Below are 16924 nucleotides of genomic sequence, written 5' to 3'. Positions count from 1 at the left end.
TTTCTTTTTAAGAAATACATAAAAATTGACTAAACACCAGGCTACTGGGATGCCAAGGGGATCATGTGCTAGCAATACTTACTAAAAACAGTTGCGGGCCCGGCAGCATGGCCTAGCGGCTGAAGTCCTCACCTTGAACTCCCCGGGATCCAATATGGGCGCCGGTTCTAATCCCGGCAGCTCCACTTCCCATCCTGCTCCCTGCTTATGGCCTGGGAAAGCAGTCAAGGACGGCCCAAGGCTTTGGGACCCTGCACCCACGTGGGAGACCTGGAAGAGGCTCCAGGTTCCCGGCTTTGGATCGGCGCAGCACCAGCCATTGTGCTCACTTGGGGAGTGAATCATTGGACGGAAGATCTTCCTCTCTGTCTCTCCTCTCTGTATATCTGACTTTGTAATAAAAAATAAACAAATCTTTAAAAAAAAATAAAAACAATTGCAAGGTAAGAAAAACTAACTGGAGTGAGTCAAAGGGGAAGGATGTTCTTAGTGTAGTTTTCAACCTGAAAGTCCCCAGGTCACCCAGTGAAGTCCAGCTGTCCGTGCAAGTCTGCTTGTTGGAACAACAGAAAGAATTGCCACCCAGGACAGTGGAGGGAAGCAACTGAGGCAGGGAGATTTACCGGGTGGTATGAGAACAGCAACACAATTTCAGGGATCCACCCAAAAGTCCACAGAAGAAAAGAATGAGTAAGTTAAATACAGAGGAATTAGACTCAGATCTTTAAAATCTCAGACGGATTAGCTGAAGAAAGAGACAGGCAATATTCTTTGCACTTGGTCTAGCAAGCCTACAAAAGACATGGGCTTCCTTTCCTAAGGACGTCACAATCTCACAATCACAGTAAAAAGAAAAAAAGTGCTCGGGTCCTGGACAGAAAAACTTCTCACCAGCTGGTGTACTCCACCCCTGAAGAGTAGACCAGCCAGTATGGGAACAAAGTCCCTCCGAAAGCAGGGTGGGCGGCGGGGACAAGATTATGCTCCCTGGCTGTGCTTTCCAAGGCACCCCACAGAGCACAGAAAGTCTACGCACACCCTGGAGTTGCCTGCAACCTTCCGATGGAAAAAACAACGTCTTGACATGATCATGACCATCTGAAAGGAACATTCTACGGTGAGAGGGGCCTGGCTCTGCACACCTGCTCAGCTTAATAACTGGGGGTAAAAAGGTCACAGTAGGAGAACCTCGTGCGAAAGTGAAATGTACCATCTCTGCAGAGTAATTAGTCCATGAAAGGATGCATTGTGGGCCTGGCGCAATAGTTAATCCTCCCCTTACAAGTGCTGGGTCCCCTATGGGTGCCCGTTCATGTCCTGGCTGCTCCACTTCCCTTCCAGCTCCCCTCCTGTGGCCTGAGAAAGCAGTAGACGATGGACCAAAGCCTTGGGACCCTGTACCTGCATGGGAGACCCAGAGGAGGCTTCTGGTTCCTGGTTTCAGATCAGCTCGGCTCTGGCTGTTGTTGCCACTTGGGGAATGAACCAGCAGGTGGAAGATTTTTCCTGTCTCGCCTTCTCTTTCTAAATTTACCTTTCCAATGAAAATAAGTAAATCTTTTTTTTCTTTTTTTAAGATGCATTGTGCCTATAGGTCTTTTGCTCACCTTGAGGCATTAATCATTAGTGACCTCAGTGTCTCTCTCCAGGGAAATGATGCTACATTGAGCAAAGATAGCCACAAAATCATAACAGGTGTCCACTGGAAAGGCAGACCAAGTACTGTGCAGACATTGGTCACTCTGGACTTTTGAGAATTCACTAATCCTTTGAACATTTGCAGTGTATCAAGTTCTGTGCTGAGGCATGGGCACGTCAAGAAAAATGAGGGCCAGTGCCACGACGTAACAGGTTAGGCCACTGTCTGCACCAGAATCCCATATGAACACTGTTTTGAGTCCTGGCTGCAGCACTTCTGATCCAGCTCCCCGCTGGTGGCTCCAAGAAAAGCAACAGCAGACGGCCCAAGCACTTGGGGCCCTGCCAGCTGCATGTGAGACCTGGATGGTGCTTCAGTCTCCTGACTTTGGTCTGGCCCGCCCTGGTTATTGCAGCCATTTGGGGAACGAACTAGCATATGGAAGGTTCCTCTCTATCTGCAACTTTACCTTTCAAATACATCTTTTTTTTTTTTCATAAAAAGAAAGAAGTCTGAGACACAACTGTCACATTCCTAGGAAGTTACAACTTCCTGAGAAGTTGTAAGCATGGACCAATTTCAATGCAATGCAAGGCAAGACACTATGATAACTGTGTCCAAAGAGGCTTGAACAGTGCACTGGGACAGGCTGGAGACCCGGTTCACAAGAATACTTTGTGGCTAAAACTATCTGTTTCTTTGACGTTTCTTGAGCACTTACTATACGCCAAGCATGGAGTCATGTGCTTTTCTGGAAGATGAAATACACAGGCCATGGTCCCTGCGTACAACTGTCCATTTAAGGAATTCTTCTTGAGCACAAACTATGCACCAGGCCCCAAGCTGGACCTTATAGAATTGTAGATGACTAAGCATGCTCTTTACCTTACCATCTACTTACTTTACTATGTACTTTTGAAAACTGAATGACTATTTACAAGCTTGCAGCAATCTAAGGCTTGGATCAAAATACAGTTACCGGAAGAACTGTCAACAGCCTGAGTCTGAGCTGAGTTTCACCTTTGAGTTTCTGCAGAGAACACGGATTCTCTGAGATACCGTCTTGCCAACTGGAAGGAGATTGGAGTGGATCTTGAGTGGTTACAGTGCACATGTGCTGCCTTAAGCCACACCCACTCAACTCTCAGGATCCTGAAGGAAAAGAATCCCACCCAAGAACTGGCTTACAGAGCAGCTCTTGCACACTGCCTCACACCAAGGAGGCAATTAGTAGGCACTGGGAATTTCAAAGTCTCTGATCCCTAAGGTTTAGTCAAGGACGTATGCTTAAAATTACTGAAAAACTCTGAATGTGTGTGTGTGTGAAGTCAGCAATTTAAAACTTTACAGAACCAGACACTAGGAATCAAATCCAGCACTCAGGACTAATGACATCATTCCATGTCTCGTATTTCCAGGTTCTACCCACAAACTCATGGGATGAAGCCAACTATTAATTTGCCCCTGGCATGGGGCAGAACATAAACTTGCAGTGCTGGTGCACGTGCTTTGTACTGATTGCCAAACTCTGTGTGAATGCGTGGGGGTATCTTCTCTCACTGAAGCATTCCCAGGGTTCACTCACTTCTGACCAACTTGATCTCTAGCCAAGTCCTTGAAGCTCCATCAAGCACACAGTACTTCCTAATGCAAACTGAGCTTTTTCTTTTGAAGATTCATTCATTTTATTTGAAAGAATTATAGAGAGAGGGCAAAACACACACACACACACACACACACATCTTTAATCTGCTACTTCATGCCCCAGATGATTGCAACAGCTAGGGATGGGCCAGACCAAAGCCAAGAGCCAGGAGCTTCTTCCATGTCTACCACATGAGAAGCAGGAGCCTAAGTACTTGAGTCATCTTCCACTGCTTTCCCAGGCTGTCAACAGGGAGCTGGACTGAAAGTGGAGCAGCTAGGACTTGAACAAGTGCTCATAGGAGATGCCGGCATTGCAGGCAGTGCACTTCACCTGCTAAGCTACAACTCCGACACCACAATCAGAGATTTTTCAAAATGTCATTGCAACAAGCCTAGAAAGCATGGCAACTCTAGGGTTTTCCAGTGTATGGTTTGCCAGCCCATTGTAATGCAAAATAAGGCATCTGCAGCTGTGACGAGAGTGGACACGGAGTATGGTGATAACACCCATCTTAGTCATCACAATCCATTCCTAGAAGTCCTTGGGGTCCGTGGGATAGCAAGACGGCAGCTTCTGTGGACAGAACAGGATTCCTTGGGTGACACTGTCCCAATCTGTCTGTCTGCTGAGAAGCAGCATGGGAGGGGGATTAATGGCACACAGAAGCCCAGGACAGACCCAGCCCTGGCTTGCCAGTGTCCTACCCAGAGGAAGGCAAGAACATGGCACAGAGTGATTAGTGCCAAAATTAACACAAGTGACTCAACCAAAAACACCTCTCCTTTTGCTGGTAGAAACTTGACTTTGAGTGAGTCTCAGAGCTTTGGACACAACAGCCACATTAACCTGTCTACAACTTAGTCACCTGTGCTCCCCAGTGCCCACGTCCGTGCTCAAGCCCATCACTCCTTTCTGAGCTGTGTCATCACTCCAAAGTGCTACGTCATTTTAAACCAGGTTTGCAGCAAAGGCAGAGAGAATTCTGCTGGTGTGGCATCTGTATCATTTCCCGAGGCACTGCCTGAAGTCTTGAACCTAACTTTGCACTAAGACTCCACACTTGTGGCCTGCAGGGTTTTGTTTCCTACACAGCAGTACTCATCCACCAGTCCTCCCCACATACACTCACCCTCGGTAGACAGGGGTTGTGAGCCAGGGATGCCCAAGGGCCCTATCATTCCAAGCAGGTGTGAGAAGGAAGCTACTTGGTGAGACTCTGCCCTCACCTGCCTGCCTGGATCACCAAGCACACCAAACGGACATCACCAGGACCTCTGAACAGGTGTTATCTCGGGAAGGTATCGGACAGTTACAGGGCACAAAATCTCAGACACACAAGCTTCTGCTGAGTAAGGCTCTAGCAAACCTAGCAATTCTTAACATCTGCTTCTTTTTCCTCTCCAGCCAAAGTCAGCTTTGTCAGACAGGATGATGGGCAAGGCAGAAAATGTGCTCCTCCACAATGGGCCGGGAAAGCAGATGGGGCCCTGTCTTACCCACGCTGTTCCAGGTTCTGCCACACCTCCACATCACTCCCACATGAAGCCGCTCACCGGAAGCACCACCCACTAGATCCACTGGACACACACCATCCACTGGCCCCATTGGAAAAAGGTAACCAAAGCACTTATGTTGTCTGAAGACCCACGTTTTTCCATGATCTACCTTTTTTCTTGACCACCAGTCTGTACTGGTCTGGGTGCTGGATCCAGGATGCACTGCATTCTCACACTGGGAGATCTGAAGGCTGCCACAGTTCCTGGCATCCTCCTCAGTTTTAGAGCTAAGAGTCAGTGTTGTGGTGTGTGGATAGTGTGCACCTGCCTTCTCATAGCTTCACTGGCAAGAGGTCAAAATTCAGATTTGGACAGTCATGCTTGTGATGGCTACCATGGTAACCTGAGGAAGGCGGAGTTTGCCTCCACCAAACCTGGAACGGATGGCGGAATTCTGGTGGGCCCCTCAGGCTGTGAAGCCATGATTGCACCAATGAGGGACACAAACCCATATCCCTCCACCAAATAATGGCCAAGGAGACCCCAGTTTCAGCTTCTGGGTCAAGGAGAGTTTAAAAAGGCCTTTACCCATCTCTCCCACACTCTTCTTCCTCTGCAGCCTTCAGCGTCATGTCTGTCTGTCTGCTGCATGGGGAAGGGAAGCCCATGACCGTGGTTCCCTGAAATAAAGGCCATCTAAATTCTTTTATATATTTGGCTGAGTTATTCTTTCCCTGGTGGCGAATCTAACATCTTGGCGAGCAGCAAATCTAACAGCCTGGAACATGAAAATGCTTCCTGCTGCTTTGGCTCAGTGGGTAAGGTTATGGCCTGTAGTGTTACCATCCTGTAGGGAAGGAGGTTTGAGGCCCAGCTGTCCCACTTCTTATCCAGCTCCCTACTAAATGTATCCGGGAAAGCAGTGGATTTGCTGAGCTCTGGCAACCCATGTGGGAGACATGGAATATTTCCTGGCTTCAGCCTGGCCCAGCCTGGGTTGTTGCAACCATTTGAGGAGTACACCAGCAGATCTCTCTATATATACGTACCCCCCCTCCCCCTTATCTCTCTCTGTAACTCTGCCTTTCAAATAGAAAAATAATAAATAGAAAATACCTCCCTAAGTGAAAATAAACACTGATCTGCTATTTTTAAAACAGTACAAGAAGCTTTTTCCACCCATATTCCCTTAAACAGTGTCTCCTAAATTTTTCTCCCCCAAGTGCCAAAAAGTAAGAATTTTTGTTTTGTTTGGGTTTTAAGAACTAGAATTCAGACCCTCTGGGAAATCCCATTGGGCTTAAACTTTATAGAAGGCAAGGGTTTTAGCATAACAAATCAAATCCCAAATCTCAGCTGGCAACTCAGATGATAATTAAAACCCCACCTGAGAGAAAGAAAGAGAGAGAGGAGAAAGAGAGAGAGAGCAGAGAGAATGGCATTTCCTTGTGCAAATGGGAAACGCCTGGTGTGCAGGCTCAGCAGCCAGCACCAAAGCCAGGCAATGCAGTCACAGCACTCAACGCCCTGATGCTCAAACTCAAGGGGTACAGCGGCTTCTCCCTTTATGCAGTCTCGCTCGCTTCCAGCACCAACGTCAAAGCAAACAGCGAAGACAGCTGCTGCAGAAAAATTTCACGGTTTCCTTGAAACAGCCTGCTAGTAGTTCAGAGAGATGGAGATACAACAAAGACCAGATTATAAAAACAAGGGGCCTAGGGAGTGTGTGGTATGCTGAGTTCAAGTGCAGGCAGCCACTCCCACTCTCCGCAGGCTGTGAAGGTACTGAGACAGGTGCAGACCGAAGGACTTGGAGAAAAGAGAGCCTAGTCCTCCCCACAAACAGGTAAAAAGTTCATGAAGCAGGAAATGAAAAGTAAGCTCATGACACTGCCAACTTTGTCGGAACCGCATCTTCTAACCCCATTCTCCTCTCCATGAGCTTTCTTGTTTTCCTGGTAAGCCAACCAGACCACATGTTCAAAGATACACACAGGGTACTCACCTGGACTTTGGGGGTGGGGGAGGAGGTGAGAAAGTCTCCATCCTGCTCCTGTCCTTGGGAAACTCAAAGGCAAATGAGGCCGACTTGCTCATCCCTGTGCTGGCTTTGCCATGTGGCCCGGAAGAGGCGGCATCTGGGGGCTGCACCCGATGCCAGGTGGAGGAGCTAGAGGGACCGTTCAACTCTCTTCCCCAGCTGTGACTCAGCAACTCGTGTCCTGCCTCCTCCTCTTCCTCTATCCGGCATTGCCGGCTCCAGGCACCTGTCTGGAACCTGGGCCGCCTGGGGTCCACGGCTGAAGGGGCGGGTGCTGGGCACCTGACAGAGTTGCTTGCAGCCACCCCATTGGTCCGGCAGGCAGGAGTGGGGTCGGCAGGGCCTTTACACGCAGGTGCCAGCCCCAGGCTGCCACTGCCTGGGCTCCCGTCGCTGAGGTCAGCCAGTGGGGAGGCAGAAGGTGACACAGGGGACCCCCCAGGGCTGCTCCTGGACAGCTTCGGGGGGATGGCAGGCTTCCTTCTGGGTGTGCTGTTGCCAGCACCGTGAGGATGCTGGCTTTCCCTGTAGCTCACCGCGGGAGTCTCGTCCTCACCTGCCTCAATGTCCTGGCACACCGGCCCCTGCGGCCACTGCACACCCACGGCGGAGTCAGGGCTGCTAAGATAGATGGTGCGGTGGTCCTCCTCCGGGTGGGCTGCCATGACCGTGATGGTGGCAGCCACCTGGGGCACCAGGTCTGAGCCTTCCCTGTCCCGACCCCTGCCCTGTGCTGCTTTCGGAGCCCGGGCGTCACCTGTCCACGCCTGGCCCTGGGCTGCCTGTTCTGTCTTGGCCTGGTTCCGTGAAGAGCCTGAAGGTGCTTTCTTCCTCTTGGTGCTCTCAGCATAGATGGGTTCTGGCGGAGCAGCGCTTCCGGCCTGAGGCGGGAGTTGTGGCTCCGTGGTAGGCCCCAGGCACCTGCTGGAGGTCACTAGGGAGGTGTGGCAGCCAGAGTCCGGCTGCTTCCCCTGGACAGGGTCCTTGACCAGGGAGCAGTAGTCGTTCTCGAGGTGTGGAGCGAAGGGACTGCTAGCGCCACTGCTGCGGCTGCCACAGGAGAGGCCGTCGGAGGAGCTGGCGGCCTCAGAGGCCAGGGAAGGCTTCTTGGGGCCCAGGCAGGGTGGCGTGCTGGCGGAGGGGCCCTGACTGTCGCTCAGTGCCCGCCTCTCCTCCGCAGTGGGCTCCCAGCGCTGCGGTGAGCAGTCTCCAGCCCCGGGCAAGGCTTCCGGGGCAGTGGGGTTCCCAGGGCAGCAGTCCAGGATGGAGCAGTACTCGCCACCCTCACTGTCCCCAGAGGGCGAGCACCTGGGGTCGCTGTCATCTTCAGAGGGCAGGGATCCCCGCGGTGGCGGCAGCGGCGGCTGCTGCGGGGAAGGGCAGGACCGGGGCCCTCGGTGGCTGCCAACACCGCTCGAGCTCTTCCCCGCGAAGGCAGCCAGTTTCTGGCGGAAGCTCTCCTGAGCCGAAGGCAGCTCCGTGTGTGGAAAGGAGGCTTTGTCCTCTCGGTTTGCCTTTTCGTCCTGGAAGCCCACGGGATGGAAGGCAATGCTCCGTTCCCCCCGGGCCTCCAGGTTGTGCAGGCCGACCATGGCGTAGGCGGGTGGGCAGCGGGGGCTGCCGCCAGAGCAGGCCGAGGGGCTGGTGGGCTTGGGGACGCCGCGGAAGTTGCTCAGGTACACCAGAGGTACATCATCCGGCTTGGGCAGGGGCAGCTTGCCGGGGGTGCGCCTCCAGATGCCCTAAAGGGTTAAGAGACTGGCGTTAGGGAAGTGGCTTGCGGCTGTCCCCGGCCAAGGCCACTGAGAGACCACCCCTCCACTGCAAGCAGGCAGCCTCTGCTTCCCTCCCAGGGTCGGCCACGCTTTTGGTTTATAAATCTGAGGGGAAGAGGGAAAAGGCATTTTTCCTTGTTCTCTTACAGGTGTCAAGTAAAGTAAGTTCCCCTACAGGCTTAGAAAAGATTTGGCCCAGCAGTAAAGCCAGTAGCTTGTGGGCCCTGCGGCCCATATAGGTGCTGAGTGGTGTCCCAGCTGCTCCACTTCTGATCCACCTGGGACAGCCATGGAAGAAGACTGGTGCCTGCACCCACGTGAGAGACCCATGGCTCCTGGCCTTGGCCTAGACGCAGTCCGCATCTGGGGAGTGAACCAATGGATGAAGTGCACTCTTTCCTTTCTCTGTGACTCAATGGCTAAAGCTTTAAAAACAAAACAAACATTTGGGTTTTGTTTAATTTTTGTTTCGCATTCATTTTTTTTTTTAACATTTATTTACTTTTCTTGAAAAGGCAGATTTATAGAGAGGAGAGACAAAAAGATCTTCCATCTGCTAGTTCACTTCTTAAATGGCATCGATGGCCAGAGCTGAGCCCATCCGAAGTCGGGAGCCTCTTCTGGGTCTCCCATGAGGGTGAAGAGTCCCAAGGCTTTGACCCATCCTGCTTTCTCAGAGCATACACAGGGAGCTGGATGGGAAGTGGAGCAGCTGGGACTCCAACCGGCACCCACTTGTGATGTCAGTACTTGTAGGTGGAAGATTAGCCCATTGAGCCATCATACTTGCCCTTAAGCCTGTCTCCAGGCACTCCTGAAGAAGCCAAAGTCAGGATGATTTAAAACCCTTGGGGGAGGGGGACAGGTACAGACAGGGCAGGAGAATGGGAGGGGGCATGGCTAAGGGCCATTGCTTCCTGGGCTTGGCTTTGCGGCTCTTTCTCCTGGCTACAGGCACAGGTGGACCCGGTAGTGGTGGTGGTGGGGGTGCCGAGATCCAGAAGTCGACTGCTCACGATCATCCCCCTTCTCTTCTCAGTTTCTTGCCTATCCCCACTGCTAGAAGCAGTCTCAAACAGCATTGGCTTCTGGCTTCTTGCCCAAGCCCCCCATTCCTCCACACCAGGAAGATGGTTGGGGGGGTCTGAACCCAGAATCCTTGCTCAGCATGTGAGAGGCGAATGGGCTTTAACTGGCATAGGACAACCCGGGCAGCCCTGAGAAAGGCAGCCATGTTGAAGCTCACCGCCTCCCCAAGAAATGCCATTCCTCAGTTACGTGTCGTCTGATTTGAAACTGACCTTTGAACAATGGCTCCTACACCCTTCCTGGCCCACTCACTCCTGAGGAAGGCCACTTGGGGCCAAGAGGCCCAAAACGGAACCAGCGCTCCTGGAAGGTGTCTGGGACCTGCGGCTTCCCACACTTGTTTACAGGTAACAGGCCTGGTCATTGTGCCTTCTAGATGGCTGCGGTTTTTTTAATAAAGAGTTCTCTGTGGGACAGATTGGAATGGTCTAGCCCCCCAGGGAGATGCAACTGTCTTCAGTGACCCGAAAACAAAGCTGCTGAAACCCCCACTTCAAAACTGGGACATGGAATTGCAGGGCAGGGGATGATGGCATGCCGTTGCTGCTGATACTTCTCTCAGCGTGGTCATGCTGTGGTTATACTTTTTTAATAAAGAATTTTGTCTTTGACAGTTATGCGTGAAAATGATGCAATCAGCTGTGCTTGGCACAGCAAGGAAGGAGCTAAGTGGGAGCTGTGGGTTATGATTTCATGTTGGCTAAAGTTGCCTTGAGACATTTTGGGTACATAACATACTTAAAGCCATGCTTTCTACTTACATGCATCATTTTATCAGTTGGACAAAAAAAAAAATTAAAACTCCTTTAAAAAAGCTTCATTTGTTGCGGGCCACATTGTGGCACTGTGAGGTTAAGCCTCTGTCTGTAGCACTGGCACCCATATCACAGCGCTGGTTTGAGTCCCAGCTGCTCCACTTCTGATCCAGCTCCCTGCTAATGGCCTGGGCAAAGAAGTAGAAGGTGGCCAACTAGAGCCCTGTGGAAGATCTGGAGGAAGCTGTTGGTTTCTGGCCTTGGCCTGGTCCAGTCCTGCCCATTTCAGCCAGTTAGGGAGTGAGTGAACCAGTGGATGGAAGATCTCTCTCTGTCATTCTGTTTCCAAATAATGAGATAAAACTTTTATAAAACTGGCATTGTACAATATGAAAATAAATCATAAAGTTCTTGCTAATAATTCTTTTTAAAAAGCTTCATTTGTCTTCCCATCTACAATCTCAACGTCAAATGGTTCTTTGCCTAGGGGATCCGTACAAGGGAGGGTAGCTACAGTTACACACTCCAGTTGGGAAAGAGCCATTCTTGGGGCTCGGGATTGGAAGCCAACCTGCAGGAACAGGGCTCCCACAGCCCTCGCTGACTGCCACCAGTTACCCAGGGTCAGAAGAGAAGCAGCCCCTGGAAAAAAGCCACCTTACCTGTGAGACCTCGGCACTCATGCTGGGCTCTGCCCACATGTCAGGGGCCTCTGAGCTCATCATGGTGGGCTTCACAGCGATGGTGGGCTTGGAGTAGGGCGAGCCACTCACGGCCTCATCTTCCAAGCGGCCGCTGTCAGGCTTGGGAGGCAGGCGAGGAGCAGGAGGGGAGGGCAGGCTGCCTGCTCGGGGTTGGGGCCGACCGGCAGCTGGCTGGTGGTCGCTCCGCAGGCAGAAGCAGTTCTTGCAGGACCCGGGCTTCCAGATGTGCTCCACAAAGTCACTGCACGCTGACATCTTCAGGCTCTTTAGGGTCAGTGGGACGGTGTGCTGCATCTTGGGCCCATGGGGTGCTGGCTCATCTTGTGCTTGGCTTGCTGGTGTGGCCTGGTGAGTGGAAGAGGTAGGTCCCAGAGTGACTTCCTAGAAAGACAGACAGCTCACCTAATTAGAAACCTGCCCTACCCAAGGCCAGTGTGGGCAACTGGAGTCTATTTCATGGGGAAGAGGGAGCTAAGGAGGAATGTTCCATTTTTTCCATGGTTCGCATAAAGCCCTTACACACTTTTGAGTAACGTGGCTTTATCAAATCTATAAAAGCTAAACACTCCTCGTGACTTGAAGAACAAACAAAAACCACCTGGGGCCCCCCTAAAATCTTGGGTGCTTGGAGGCTTCTGGCCACCTTCCGGAAGGAATCATGCAGAGTTTGAGATGGGAAGCTTGTGCTTTGCTCACTGGGAGTGCAGGGCCTGTGACACTGGCCCCAGAAACACATGGACCTCAAAGTGCGTGACCAATCAGAGTAGTGGTTCCCAGATAACAAGTTATAATTTTTTTGCTTGAGAATCATGTGAGAGTGAAGGTGGCACTGGAATGCACTCCTCTGAGCAGGTGGAGGAGGGGACGTTGTGGCGCCGACCTGTCCCCTAGGACAAAACTTGTCGGGGGTCTGGCATCTTGAGGACACCCCCTCCCAACACACACACACACACACACACACACACACACAGCTTACTGTGCATCCTTCAACCTGTGCTGAGTGAGGTCACTGCAGCTCAGTGCCTGCTATCCTTGCCAAGGCCTGGCCGATAGAACAGAATGGGAAGCAGGGAGTGTCAAACAGGTTTTGTCCATGTGGTAACTGAATAGAAGATGACTGGGAGATAGTTCACACTATCTGGGGAAGAGCTCCAAGATGTATAATTACCCAATTAACTGAAGTGACATCCCATCTAGTTGCTATTAACCCCATTTCACAGAGGGAAAAACGAAGGCAAACACCAAGACCTAGTGGCTGGCATCAATTGTAGCATAACAGGTTAAACTGCTGCTTGTGAGGTAGGAAGATCAGGCCGGAATTCAGGTGTGAGTCCTGGCAGCTCCATTTCCCATGCAGCTAATTAATATACTTTGGAAAGCAGCAGAGGATGGCCCAAGTACTTGGACCGCTGCCATCTACCTGAAGCTCTTGGCTTCAGCCTGGTCCAACAGCCTGACTGTTGCGGACAGCTGGGGGGTGAGCCGGCGGATGGAAGAATTTGTCTTGTCTATTTCAGTCTCTCCCTTTTGTCTATCTGTCATATAAATAAGTATATCTTTATAAGAAAAACCAAGAACTGTCCAGGGATACCAAGAGTTTGCTGGGGTCCACCTGCTGACCTAGAATTATGCACTGGATTCCTGCTGGGGGAGGGTACCTGGGAAAGCCTCTGGGAGACCCCATGGTGAACAGATTCTCATTACACGGAGGCAATTTGGCCCCAGGCCTGGCTTTGCTCCCACGAGAATCTGCTGGAGGTTGATGCTCTCTAAACTGTCAACAGGACTAACCAGGTGGAATGTGCCAGGAGCTCCGAGATCATTCCATTCTCCGTGGGAAGTGCTCCTGGTCTCACTCCCACACTTACACACAGGGGTGCGCAACAGTGCTGGGCCCAGGGCCCTCTCATCCCTGCAAAGCCAGCACGGGAGCCTACAGAATCTCCATGTGGCCAGAACACTTGGGAATAAAGGCAAGTATTCGTCTGTCAGCAGTCACACTGGATTCCTCTCTCTCTTCTCTTTCTTTTAATGATTTATTTATTTGAAAAATTGAGAGAGAAATGGACAGAGCAAGAGATATCATCTATCTATTAGCTCACTCCCCAGATGGCCCCGACAGAAAAGGCTGGGCCAGGAAGAAGCCTGGAGCCAAGAGTGACAACCAAGGGCCCGGCGCCATGGCCTAGCGGCTTAAGTCCTCACCTTGAAAGCCCTGGGATCCCATATGGGCGCCGGTTCTAATCCCGGCAGCCCTGCTTCCCATCCAGCTCCCTGCTTGTGGCCTGGGAAAGCAGTTGAGGATGGCCCAATGCATTGGGACACTGCACCCACGTGGGAGACCTGGAAGAGGTTCCAGGTTCCCGGCTTCGGATCGGCGCAGCACCGGCCGTTGCAGCTCACTTGGGGAGTGAATCATCAGATGGAGGATCTTCCTCTCTGTCTCTCCTCCTCTCTGTATATCCAGCTTTCCAATAAAAAATGAAATAAAAAAGTAATAAAATAAAAAAAAACTGTCACATGATGCAATGTAATTAATAAAAAAAAAGTTTAATAAAAAAAAAAAGAGAGTGACAACCAAGTTTCCCACATGGGAGGCAGAGTCCTGATACCTGGACCATCTTCCACTGCTTTGCCCAGGCCATTAGATGGGAGTTGGATCGGAAGTGGAGCAGCTGTGGCATGAACCAGCATCCACACAGGATGCAAAGCACTGTAGGCGAAAGCTTTTCCCAACATGCCACCACAACACTAGTCCCTGGGTCTCTTTCTTTAAGATGACTGTCATGTTCTTCTCTCCCTCCGGGTATGCCTTTAGCAGGTTCATTCTCAAGCCACATCCTCCAGAAGGGGTCACTGGGCTTCTTCCTTCAACAGACAGAGGAAGCCGAGAGCAGGGTTTTTTTCTTCCTACTACAAACCTGGGCCACAAAATCCTTTGGCTTGCTGCTGCATTTTGTAAGCAGGCAAAAAGCAGGGGGACTATTTTGATTTTTAGTAGGGTGGAGTGGCTGTCATCCTGGGCAGCTGATGGGTGAAGGCTACTGACACTGCCCCAAAGAAAGGCACCAGCAGGTGCCCCCACAGCCCATGGGTGAGGTACGGCAGAGAAAGAGCTTAGAAACCAGGTCTAGGTGGGCTCCCAGCTGCCAGCCAGGTCCTCATCCCAGGAGATGGGCATCTAACCAGTTCCTCGGCGACTACCACCGGTTTACCATTGGAATTGGTTACCTTTCACTTCCTCAGCAGATACCTGACAATATAAACACGTCACAAGGTAGGGGGCTGCTTGGTGCCCTGGACCCCTCCCCATGTTCTCAGGCCCCCACCTTTGCAGCCAATGGCACACTGCAGCCCTGAGAGTGAGGCTGTGCCAGGCGTTTCCTTGGGAACCGCTCACCAGTGTCTGAGCCCTTTTCTCAGCGGAGGAGACACCCCAATGGTTAGGCAACACAGCTGCCCGGAGACACGCAGGTTTTTAAGGCGAAGTTGTGAGAAAGGGAAAACAGGAAGCCCTGGTCTTCCCACCATGGTGTTCACACTGGTTTCTGGGTCCCGGCAAGCAACTCACCAACACATCGAACCTGAACCCCTCCCTAACTATTGCGCCTGGCATCCTCTCCTGTTTGTTGTAAGTGAAAGAGGAGGGGAGAAAAAAAAAAAAAAACACCCCCGGGGCTAGCCTTAGCAGAGCCAGCTCTCTCCACAGCCTGGGAATGGCACCTCCCCAGCCCACATTCCTACCCTCCAAGGGGATGCAGCCCCCAGAATTATGCAAATTCACCCATTCCAGTAGGAGGCTGCCATGTAAGATTAGCAAAAGATCTCAGCATTCTTTCTGATGCAAGTCATGATAAAATATCTTTGCCTCTGCAAACTCCTGCACTACATTTGTGGCTGCCATGTGTAAGATCGAAGCTGTCAGATGCACTCCCACCCCATTTCAAAAGGAATCTCAAGAATCAGAGTGGCCAGACTCGTGGGACTCAAGTTCTTAGCTCAACATGTCCCTTAGGCTTGCATGGTAGTTGCTCATGTAGTGAGAGAATTCGGGGGGAGGGCGGGGGGCGGTAACAGAAGGAGTCTACAGTTTCTTCTATATATTGTAACTAAATTAATGCAACACCAGCAAAAGAAAATCCTTATACAAAAGTGTTTGCATTTCAACAGGATCCATTGGCCAGGATGGCCAGAGCAGAAAGGAAAAGGTCACAACCTTCACACACACAAAGTTGAGATACACAACTTTCTTTTTTTCTCTCTCCAGTGCTGTGTCATCTAACCTCAGCAGGAGGAATATGGTTTTGCACCCACATTTAAGCCAACAAGGAGGCTACCTGAGTTTCACCGGACCCCAGGAGGGCTGAAGAACTGCAGGATTCCCTTAGGACTTTCTGTCAGATTTCCGTCCCCGACAGGGAAGGGGACAAGGGCTATTAAGGATAGCTGGGAGGGTTCAACAAAGCCCAAGGAACCTGCCGTGACTACCCTTGTACTGCCCAACTCCTGGGCCCCAGACCTGTGGGCTTTGGTATCGGCTTTGGGAAACCGTGTTCCCTCCCGCCTGAGCGTCACCTGAAGGATACACACAGCGAGGCGACGCTGTCCGCTGCCTCCATTCTCATTCTAGTGGACTGTGTGTGTGTGTCCCCGGCCAGGAGCGGGCGACACGGGCACAGAGGGAAAAACGTGCTCTCAGCCTGGGCTTCCAAGCGACCAAGCAGGCTAGAGAATCCGGCCCTCCGCAGGCACGCCGCTACGCTAAAGGTAATCACCTCGCGCCCCCAAACCATCACCGCCGGGGTCCCAGGCCGAGCAACACGGGGTGGCCTCTAGCTCGCAGCTCCAGTGACAAAGCTTTCAGTCAAAGGCAGTTCCCAAACCTCGGGTCTCCCGGCGTAAATGGAGCAGCCAAGACCATTCCAGCAGTCGCTCCCCCCATCCCGGAACTCCAAGGAAAGTTTCCCCTTCTCCAAGAGCGCGCAATTCTCGAATGAATCGAGAACAACCCTCCGGCTCCCGAGTCTTCCCGTGGGTTGCTCCGGACTCGGGAACCACCGCTGGGCTCACGCGGTCAGGACGCTCCCCCACTTAGCCCCTGGGCTGCCGCCTGTCAGCTCCGGCGGGACGGCGACAGTGGGTCGCCCGCGCGGCTGCCGCCGATTTTCTCGATGCAGCCACGTTAGCCATGGAACACACACACACAAGAACAGGCCGACTTCGGAGCAGGCAGTCGGGGCTCACCTCGGGGCTGCGCTAACCAGGTCTGGCCGTGGGTCACCGCGTCGCTGTCCTCCGGGACGCAGCCGGGCGCCGCGGAGCATTGTTCGGAGAGGGACCGCGCGCTCTGCGTGCCCGGCCGCGGGCGGCTGTCGTCTGCCTGGGCCCCGCGGCCGGCTGGCAGCTGCGCGCGCGGCTCCGCCCCCTCCGCCTCCGGTGACGCCGCCCGGCCCGGCCCCCGCCGCCCCGCTGCAGTCCCCGCGCCCGGCGCCCCTCCGCTCCCGCGCGCCCGCCGCCACCGTCTCCCCGCGCGCGCCAGGCCCGCTCTCGGGCTCCCCGCTCTGGGGGCTCCGCCTTCAGCCCGTTGCCGGGCGCTGCCCGCGGGCCAACCCCCAACCCCCAGCCCCGGGGGTCCCGCTGCCCGTCGGCGACCTCCGGGGCTGCTGAGGGAGGCGCGAGCTGTGGCGCGTGCAAGCTTCCTTTGGCCACCAGGTACTCAGGTTAGGTGTAGGTGCCCCGCGGCCCTCAGGTTGGGAGAAGCAAGGTTGAGGGGGGGT

General features: G+C 52.7%; 1 protein-coding gene across 2 annotated transcripts in view; it reads right to left on the bottom strand.

Moving 5' to 3' along the window:
• PRAG1 (PEAK1 related, kinase-activating pseudokinase 1) overlaps window positions 1–16581 on the bottom strand; it is a 50418-nt gene extending 33837 nt beyond the window's left edge. Inside the window, exons 1-3 of one of the 2 annotated variants that reach the window (XM_058669855.1) lie at window positions 16392–16581; window positions 11106–11528; window positions 6789–8566 (exon numbers count right to left, since the gene is read on the bottom strand). In XM_058669855.1, coding sequence (XP_058525838.1) covers window positions 6789–8566; window positions 11106–11441 — 2114 coding nt within the window. In that variant the 5' untranslated portion in view covers window positions 11442–11528; window positions 16392–16581. The remainder of the gene's footprint in view (window positions 1–6788; window positions 8567–11105; window positions 11529–16391) is intronic. The other variant, XM_058669856.1, reaches the window with a different exon arrangement.
• Window positions 16582–16924: the final 343 nt, after the last annotated feature.

The sequence above is a fragment of the Ochotona princeps genome, chromosome 11 (assembly GCF_030435755.1).
Source record: "Ochotona princeps isolate mOchPri1 chromosome 11, mOchPri1.hap1, whole genome shotgun sequence".
Lineage (NCBI taxonomy): Eukaryota > Metazoa > Chordata > Mammalia > Lagomorpha > Ochotonidae > Ochotona > Ochotona princeps.
Note: the sequence above shows the minus strand (reverse complement) of the source record. Positions and strands in the feature narration are given on the sequence as shown.